Source organism: Pseudorca crassidens, chromosome 10, assembly GCF_039906515.1.
Source record: "Pseudorca crassidens isolate mPseCra1 chromosome 10, mPseCra1.hap1, whole genome shotgun sequence".
Taxonomy (NCBI): domain Eukaryota; kingdom Metazoa; phylum Chordata; class Mammalia; order Artiodactyla; family Delphinidae; genus Pseudorca; species Pseudorca crassidens.
This window is the reverse complement of record NC_090305.1, coordinates 4,509,830-4,518,834: the sequence shown is the minus strand read 5'-3', so window position 1 is coordinate 4,518,834 and position 9,005 is coordinate 4,509,830. Positions and strand designations below refer to the sequence as shown.

Below are 9,005 nucleotides of genomic sequence, written 5' to 3'. Positions count from 1 at the left end.
ACAACCCAGAAAACCTCAGATGCTGCTTTTAAGGTTTTGAGTCACCAGGCATTTATGGCCTGCTATTCCGGGTAGTTCAACTGTGTACAGACAGTAATGAAGAGCAACGAACATTTTTAAACTATGCATTTCTTTGCTCTTTTAATCTGTAACACAGTGGCACTTTTATCAACTGAGAAGGTCAACCCAGTCTCCCGACTTCGGCCCCTCTACAGGAGCAAGGGGGCCAGATGTGGAACCCAGGGATGCTGGAAGGAGAGAGGTGGGGGGAGCACAGGGTGTGGAAGGGGAGGTGGAACCCCCCAGGGATGCTGGAAGGAGAGAGGTGGGGGGAGCACAGGGTGTGGAAGGGGAGGTGGAGCCCCCCAGGGATGCTGCACATCCGGGGACAGGAGACACCAGGGACACCAAACGGCTCTGGCAACATACAGGCCACCTCGTCATTTACAGGGGGCATCAGAGGAGGTGGCTCTGTACATGCGTGATGTGGCCCCTGGTGGACACGTGGCTTTTTAATATTCCAGGGGACTGCAGGCTCCATGAGGGCAGGGACAGTGTCTGTCTTACTCCCTGGAGTAGCCTAAGTGCTGAGCACAGGGCCCAGCATGTGAGTGACCGGCCATGACTTGCTGAGTGAATTAACGAACACATTCACGAGGGCCACGGTGCGCCGGGGCCAGGACAGCCACGATTCAGGATAATGAGGTGTGTTCAGGGGAGACTGTGATGTACTGCTTGTGCGGTTTCGTCGGCTTCTGGGCTTCCCCAGGAGAAGGAACGGCTCACTCCCCAGTGCTGTCATTGCCACTGGGCCGCCACTGTCCTGAATCTCTCAGCATCACCGATGCCGTGGCAGCCCCGGCTCTGTGTGCAGAGGAACTTCCGTTAGAGCTACAGGACTGTACCAAGATTCTGTAACAGACCAGGAGGCACAATTGTGGTGCCGGTTTCTTTATTTTGGGCGACCAAGGAAGGGCCCCCAGGAGCTGAAAAAAGGGGAGTGATGTCAGGTGAGCACTTAGGGAAGAGGGACGGCCCCTCAAGACTGCTGGATGACCCCCAGGAGCTCCTAAGAAGCAGATGTTTCGGGGGGCCTCCTTACATCCGCGGAGCCTGGGGACCTGTGGTCCTGGGGCTGAAACCAGCACCTGCGCGTCCCCAGAGGCTTGCTCTGTCGTCACTGGTCCTTCCTCACGGCAGGGCGAGTGTGGGAAGCTGCGGTCCCCGCGGGACAGCTCGCCGCGCTCAGGAACAAAGGATGGTGGCGTTGGCGCAGGCCACGGTGGAGCGGTCCTGGGTGTACAGCTGCAGCAGAACTTGGTACTCTCCCTGAAGGGATACGGGGAAAGCAGGAGGCGTGTGAGCCCAGAACCATCAACTTTCAGCAAGCGTTGCGGAGCCCTTCTACGTGCAGCCTCTGCTCTGCGCACCGGGGATAAAGTCGAACCGCACAGACCGTCCCCACCCGCTGTGGCTCCCGGGCTGGCTGGGAGAGACAGGTGGTGCCCGTGATAAATGGCTAAGACGGAGGGCTCTCGTGTTCCCGACGGAGCTCCCCCGGGGGTGCTGGGCTGGCCAGGGGGTGCTGGGCTGGCGTGTGCTGGTGTGCAGCTTTAGGGAGGGTGGTGGTCGAGGCAGGTCCCCTGAGGAGGTGACGTTGGGGTGAGGACCTGAAGGTGGTACGGAAGCACGCCATGCCGGCTGCGGAAAGCGAGGGCCCGATGGGCTCGGGGGGAGATGCCCACAGGAGGAGAGGGGAAGAGGCTGGCGATGGCTTCCACCTGAGGCGTGGCCTGTCCCGACATGCCTGTCAGCGGGATCCCTCCGGCTGCCGTGGGGAGAAAAGCCGGGGAGGCGGGTAGGAAGCAGTAAGACCGGGTAGCAGGTGGCGAAGGTTTGGAGCAGGTGGTGGAGATGGGGAGAGGGGCGGGATTCTGGATGGATTCGGAAAGAAGAGCCGATAGGATTGGCTGAGGAAACTCACGTGGGTGGGAAAGAGAGGGGTCAGGGGTGACCCCGAGGACTCTGGCCGGAGCAACAGGAGGGATAAAGTGTTGTTTCCTGAGAAGGGGGAGGCAGCTGGGGGGCCAAATCCAACGGCATGAAACCCAAACGCTCCGCTAAAGAAAGTATTTCTGCCCTTTAGGGTTCCTTTCTGGCGACAGCGCACTGCAGAGGACCTCCTCTGTGGTCAGGGAATGCCAGCCAGGCAGTGTGGAGCTGCAGAAGGAACCCAGGCCTGAGCCACGTGTGCCGTGCTCGTGGCTGAAGCTCCACCGGCCCCGCAAGCCACGGGGTAGGGCCAACCTGCAGACTCCCTGTCACCCGAGGAAGGGAAGACATTTAATCTACATAAGCCGGAGGGAAGGAACAGATCAGAGCACTGGATAGTTGTTGCATGAAAGGTCTCGGGCTACGAGAGAGGCGCTTTCTAGCAATTAGCAGAGGCCCAGGAGTGAGTGAGTTCCCCAGCACTGATGGTGTCTCGGGCATGAGGGCTGCCGAGGGTGTCTTCCAGCACCCTTCACCTTGAAGCTTCTCTGACGGTCTGGGCTCCCTGGGTCTGCTCAGATATCAGCAGCTGTGATTTCAGAAGCAGTGTTGGGAGTTTACATCAGAGTGTGAAAGTTAGAGAATTCGTTCTGAGTAGAGACCAGCTCACGTTTGCGTCTGATGGTGTTTCATCATTGTATCACCATCAGCTACTTTTAACTGTCCCTGTGCCCTTAAGTACACACCACACAAAGTTATTGAAAACCAACTGAATTTCCCCATCGCTTTCTAAGCCTAGTGAAAGCAGTAGAATTTGAATGAAGGCGTTCCAGATTACGAATTACAAGACACACATACTCTGCTTTAAGGGGCGAGAGTATTTAGGCAACAGGGCCCACCTGTGGGCAGGAGGAAAGGATGATGCCCAGAGAGCAGGGGTCTTTCTGCTGTTTGAAGAGCGCTGGATTGGTCAGGTAGGAGTCTGTAGTTGCACCCTTTGCACTTACACAGTTCAGGCCGTACCTGCCAGTTGGCGTCCAAGTTGGAAGCCCAAAGGGCCTCTAAATTCTAAGTCAGAAAGCAGCAGCCAGATGCCCGCTGCAGGCAGCGCTTCAGTCGGGGCCGAGGGGCTGGTTGCGTTAAAAAGAAAATAACACCAAGACACTGAAGACTGACTGCTGAGTGGAAAATTTTTCGGCCAAGCGGGAGTAGAATTAGCACAAAGCCCATCTCTGGGGGATTTGGCGGGAAGAGGCGGGATCTGGGGCAGGTCTTTTAAAACCAAACGTCTTCACACCATTTCTGTCCCATATTAGGAAGCAAAGTCTCTGAGCCTTGCAGGCTGGCTGTCAGCCAGGGGCGCCGGGCTGGTCTTGGGCCAGCGTGGGAGCTCAAGTTGGGGATTAAGGCCTCCAGCTGCCTCTGCCGCATACGTGACAGATCACATGTGTCCACTCTGCTTCTGTCCCCTGTCAGGCCTGGCTGGGGTGGGGTCAGGGCTGGCCAGGTTTCTGCTCCCCAGGCCCAGGCCCCAGAAGGGGAAGAGGTAGGAGGGCTGGGCAGAGGGCATCTGTAGATGCTTGAACAAGGAGGCCAGGGGCCAGGTGACCTGGCCTTGTCTCAGTCTCACGTCGGTCAGTGCCCCCGAGGAGTACCGTCTGTTGTTGAGGGACGCAGGTAATGCGCTCACTCACGCATCCCAGGTGGTTGCAATAAAGCTTTTTACATCTCTGCTACCTTTTCTTTCAAAGTGATCCTGTGACTTTAAGTTCTCTCGCCTCTATTTCATAGCAATTGCTAAGAGTAACTGTTTTTCTTTAAAAGTTAATAATGCAAGACTAAAGTTAATTGTTTGCAAATTTTAAGTCAATCTCCAGGGGAGGTGTGGCGAGGGTCCAAAGGAAAATGGAGGAAGAAAAAGAATTCAAATGGCAAAGATTTAAGGCAAAAAACTACGTGAGAGAAATTGTCTCACATCCTAGACGGGAAGAGAGTTTGCGCAACTCTCATATTATGCTGAAAGGCCTGAGGAGAAAACTCTGGAAGGCTGGACACTTCCCAACTGCCAGAGGAGTACTAGTGAAAGTCCAACATAGTCTGGAGACTTGATGGCTTGAGACTGAGGAACCCAGAGGCTGGGACAGAAAGGAGACATACGGGGAAATGAAACGAGTTCAAGAGATTCTTTATGGAGAAGGAGATTCTTTTATAGAGTCGTATCAGGTTTCGGAAGATGCAAAGGATGAAGTTGAAGACCAGAAAATGAAAATGATTACATTTTTGTGACTCTTTGGATGTATTTCTGAAGGATGCTCTCAGGAGTAGTGTGTGGCGAATGGATCGCTATGTCAGAGCTGCTGGAGTGCAGCTGTTTCATAAAGTCACAGTATATTGAATGAAAAGGAATTAGAGGAAAAATCTACTCGTAGCTGTGAACCTCAGTAGTGAATGAGCAGGACGTGGTCATTTTATTTGCTGGGTGGTAGCTCGTGAATCCTGTGCGAGAACAGTAACTGGGGAGCTTTACGCTTTCAGGGCTGTGTGTTTCTTACTTTCTCTGAACGAACAGCCCGTCTGTGGCTGCCGCCCTTGCCTCAACAGCTCTAGCAGTGTGGAGACTCCCCAGACAAGGCCAACCTGCGGGACAGGGCCCCGGGATCCCTCCCCACGGGAGCTGTCTACACAGGGGCTGCCCCACAGGACAAAAGTGTTAAATAACCAAAATGCCAAAACCTGTGCGTCAAGCATTAGTAAGTGCCCACGACGAGGTAGCCGCTTCACTGAGAAAGGGCTTTCTTCGTGACGGGCCAACAAAAGCTTTACGTTTTTAGTTTAATTCGCTCCTCCACCTCCTCTGCGTCTCCTTCTTTAAGAAACTGCTAGATACAGTCATTAAGGAACAAAACAAAACAGAAAACCAAAACCTTACCTCAGGAATTTCAAATCCAGGATTATAGACAGGGCCGGCATAGGATATCTGCTCTGGAGAAACAGAGAAAACACACGTAAGGTCATTCAATCATTGAAAACAAGAACGATTTGCTCTATTATTTGTGATTGCTGTGCTCTGGGGATCCATTGATGAAGACAAATGTCTCTGTGCAAACGTTGTTTATATGCTAATGAGGAGACTGACGGTACATAAATCCCTAAATGAGATAGCATCCAGACTGTAAAAAGCGCGAGAAGGAGACACACAGGTCATGGGAGGGAGGCAGATGGAGGGATGGTTAGGAGGCCAGGCTGGCCCTGGGATGCTCCAGGTTACATCCTAAGACAACTTCTGACAACTGATTGACCTTAGACAGTTCTGATCTCTTTGGGCTCAGTTTCCTCGTTTTTAAGATGGGTATAATAATGACAATAACAGAGCTGAGAGGAATGAGGAGAGTTAATCAACATAAAGCCCTGATAACAATGTCTGGAAAGCCCTCAATAAATATTTACTAAAGTTACAAACTGGGAGATGCCATGTTTTGAGAAGGTGGCTGGTCCGGGAAGGCATCGCTAAGGAGACGACGTTGCATGATACGATCTCCCTGAGGGAGGAGAGTGAGGCAATTATTATTATTATTATTGAAAACTTTTATTTGATATTGGAGTACAGTTGAGTAACAATGTTGTGTGTCAGCTTCAGGTGTACAGCAAAGTGATTCAGTTACACATATACACGTGTCTCTTTTTCAAATTCTTTTCCCGTTTAGGTTATTACAGAATATTGAGCTGAGTTCCCTGTTCTGTACAGTAGCTCCTTGTTGGTGGCTATCTATTTTAAATACAGCAGTTATTTAAAGAGCTGGATGAAGAGCACTGCAACGCCGCGGAATAGGGACAAAGGCCCTGATGTGGAAAAGAATTTGAGAATGTGGAAGGATGGAAGGCAGGTGGATTTACCAAAGCAGAGTGAACGCAGGGGTCCATGCTGGGAAGAGATTGGAAAGACTGAGGGGAGGCAGATGTTCCAGGACCTTGAGGGTGCAGTGAGGAGCCAGGTGGCAAAAAGTCAAGTGAAGATGCCTGATCTATGCTTTGAAGAGATCGTTCCGCTGTGTGGAGAGGCCTAGAGTGGAGGCTGTTTAGGGGCCGAGGAGAGCGATGGGTTGGTGAAGCATGGTGGTAGGGGGGAGATGGAGAAAAACTAATGGAATCAGGATGGTATCGGGAGGGTTTGGGACTGAGCATCTGGGTAGATGGGGTACCATTCACTGAGATGGGGGAGGCTTGAGAAGAAGGAGTGTGTGTGTGTGTGTGTGTGTGTGTGTGTGTGTGTGTGTGTGTTAACTAAAGAGCCCTATTTCTGGGAGGTGGTTATTAAGGGTCCTTGAAAGCAGTTGGTCACATGACTTTGGAATATGGGGGAAGAGGTCAGGGATAGAGCCAGGACCTACTGGAGTCAGGATGAGGATGAGACCTCCCCTAAGAAGACAGACTTAACAGACAGAGAAGGGGGAAGGGCCAGGACCACTCCTGGGTCCCTCCAACATTCAGGAGTTAGGGAGAAGAGGGGAGGACAGCCAAGGAGACTAAGAAGGAATGGCCATGGAGTGGAGGGTAACCAGGGAATGGAGGGAGCAGAGAAGCCAGGAGGTGGATGGTTTTCAAAAAGGAGGGTACAGTCAACCATGTTGAATGCAGCTGAGAGTTTATGTAAGATAAGGACAGAAATGTGCGGTGGACTTGGCAACATGGAGGTCATTTGGTGACCTTGACAGAAATACTGGAGAACTGAGAACAAACGCCCAAATGGGGTGAGTTGAAGACCAATACGGAGGTGAGAGAAGCAGAAAAAATGAATGAAAACTGGAGGAGGGTGTGGGTTAAGAAGGTTGTTTCTCTAAGCTGGAGACACTGTACCATATTTGTCATTTGAAGTTAATGATCTTGAGAGAGATTGAAGACGCAGAAGAGAGGAAATAATGGAAAGGATGAGTGTTTCAGAAGGCGGGAGGGGAGGGATTTGACCCTGAGAGGAGCACAAGGGTTGTTCCCATGTTTATAGGAGAGAAAACAGAGCAGAACAGGTTCAGACGTAGGCAGATCTGTAGATTGGCCAGTGGATCGATGGCAGGCTCCTGTCTGATTACTTCTGTTTCTTAGTGAAGGTCATGGGCAAAGAGGTGGAGGAATGTGGACGGTGCGGAAGAAAGTTACTTGAAAAACGACAGGATTGCTAGGCAGTGTTGCATTTGTTTGTTTGTTTGTTGTTTTTTGGGTTTTGTTTTGAGATTTGTGGCATAAATTTCAAGAGACTGCAGTCAGCCCAGATGCGTATTTTCTCAGCAACATTCAGTAGCTCTGATCAAGGGTAGAGGGGGTAGATGGCTGAGTTGGGGTCTTGCTGGACAAATGTAAGGAGAGGAAGGCAAGGCTGTTGGGAAGAGATGCAGGGAAGTTGATGATAACAGACCACGGAATCTGAGGAGGGTACGGGAGATGATGATGGGAAGAGATGCAGGGAAGTTGATGATAACAGACCACGGAATCTGAGGAGGGTACGGGAGACGATGAAGGCGGGAGGGGTTGATCGATAGTAAAATCTGCGGTGGAGTCGGCTGAATGGAGTTTCCGTCACTGCGATCCACGACCTAGAGTACCTGAGCTGAAGGATGTGGTGAAGCCACAGGGAGGACGGCTTGACGGCGAGATTTCAGAAATGGCGCCCTTGCTGCAGTGACCACGTGCAGGGCTCACGTGGGAGACAGTGCTGAGGCGGAAAGGGGGGCTTGGGTGTTGGAGGTGAGGGGGTCCAGGGGCTGAGACATCGTGGTGCTGGGTGGGTTCGTGTCAGTGTTGAATACTGAAACCTCAGACGGTGGCCGTCTCCTCTGTGATCCCCCAGCACCGTGCACTTAGCATACGACGAGCAGGGTGGCACAGACTCTGGGGCCAGACTATCTGGGCTGGGCTTGAATCTTGACTCTTTTTCTTGCCAAGTAAATGGATTACATAACATCTCTGTGCCTCAGTTTCCTTATCAGGAAATGGGGTGATAATAACATCCACCCCATGTGTTGTGCACGTTGAGCACACGTAAGACTCTTGTAACAGAGTTCGAAGAGGGACGGGCGCATGGTAAACACTCAACTAGGACTTGCCTAGTTCGTCCGCCAACCCACACTACTGGCGTCTATTTAAAAGAGGCCAGGCGCTATGCTAGGTGCTGATGCCACAGTAGACAAGAATGTTATGTGAACCACCTGAATCACTGAGCACCCAGAACTCTACCCAATTGTTTACAGGGCTGTCTCCTTCTCCGGTCAGGACCTCTGTGTCTCCTGGTTTACACAGCTCCCTGTACACTGCACAGAGCCCAGCACACGGCTGGGGTGCAATATACGGTTAATGAATGAGGCCATCAAACGAGCAGACCCAGAGCCAGGGTGCGGTTTGCCAACCAACTTCATTCTTGCTCACGCTATTGTAATCCTCCTTCTGCTGGAAGGGTCCAGGCCTGGCACGTGCTGACAGAGAAGACAGGATTAGAGAAGGAGCCACTCAGAGCAGCCAATGCGGTGATGACGGTGGAGGGATGGTGGGGGAGGAGGCAGGAGAACAAACGCTTATCAGTTTATTGATGGCGTTGGGTGCCGGGCTCCTTAATGGCACGGTGATTTCCTACCTCGCCCAGCACCTGCTGCTTAACAGCTGCTCAGTTAGTATTTGGAGACAGACCAAGCTCTCCCCAGTTAAGGGGCAGGGGCAGGGGCGGCGTGGCTGGTGCCAGAGCAGCTGCCCACATGGAACCATGTCAGGGGCATGAGGGCAACCCGAGACCTGAACTTCTACCACAAGACCTGTGCTTAGCATAGCCTTTGGCTTCTGTTCAATGCCCATGTCCTACCCTTCCTTCCCACGGTCACTTCCTGGTACCTTGCAGGGATGACACGCAAACCTGGTGGGGGGGAAGACATCCCTATTTCATTGCTCGAAATGTACTGCTCCATTCGTTGTTAAAAGGAAACATATTTGTTTGTGGATGTAAGCAAGAGGCTTATTGGAAACTGCTGCTCTGT

General features: G+C 52.1%; 1 protein-coding gene across 1 annotated transcript in view; it reads right to left on the bottom strand.

Moving 5' to 3' along the window:
- Positions 1-935: 935 nt before the first annotated feature.
- LY86 (lymphocyte antigen 86) overlaps positions 936-9,005 on the bottom strand; it is a 49,338-nt gene continuing 41,268 nt past the window's right edge. The window contains exons 4-5 of the mRNA XM_067751913.1: positions 4,922-4,974; positions 936-1,329 (exon numbers count right to left, since the gene is read on the bottom strand). Of these exons, the coding sequence (XP_067608014.1) occupies positions 1,246-1,329; positions 4,922-4,974 (137 nt within the window). The 3' untranslated portion in view covers positions 936-1,245. The remainder of the gene's footprint in view (positions 1,330-4,921; positions 4,975-9,005) is intronic.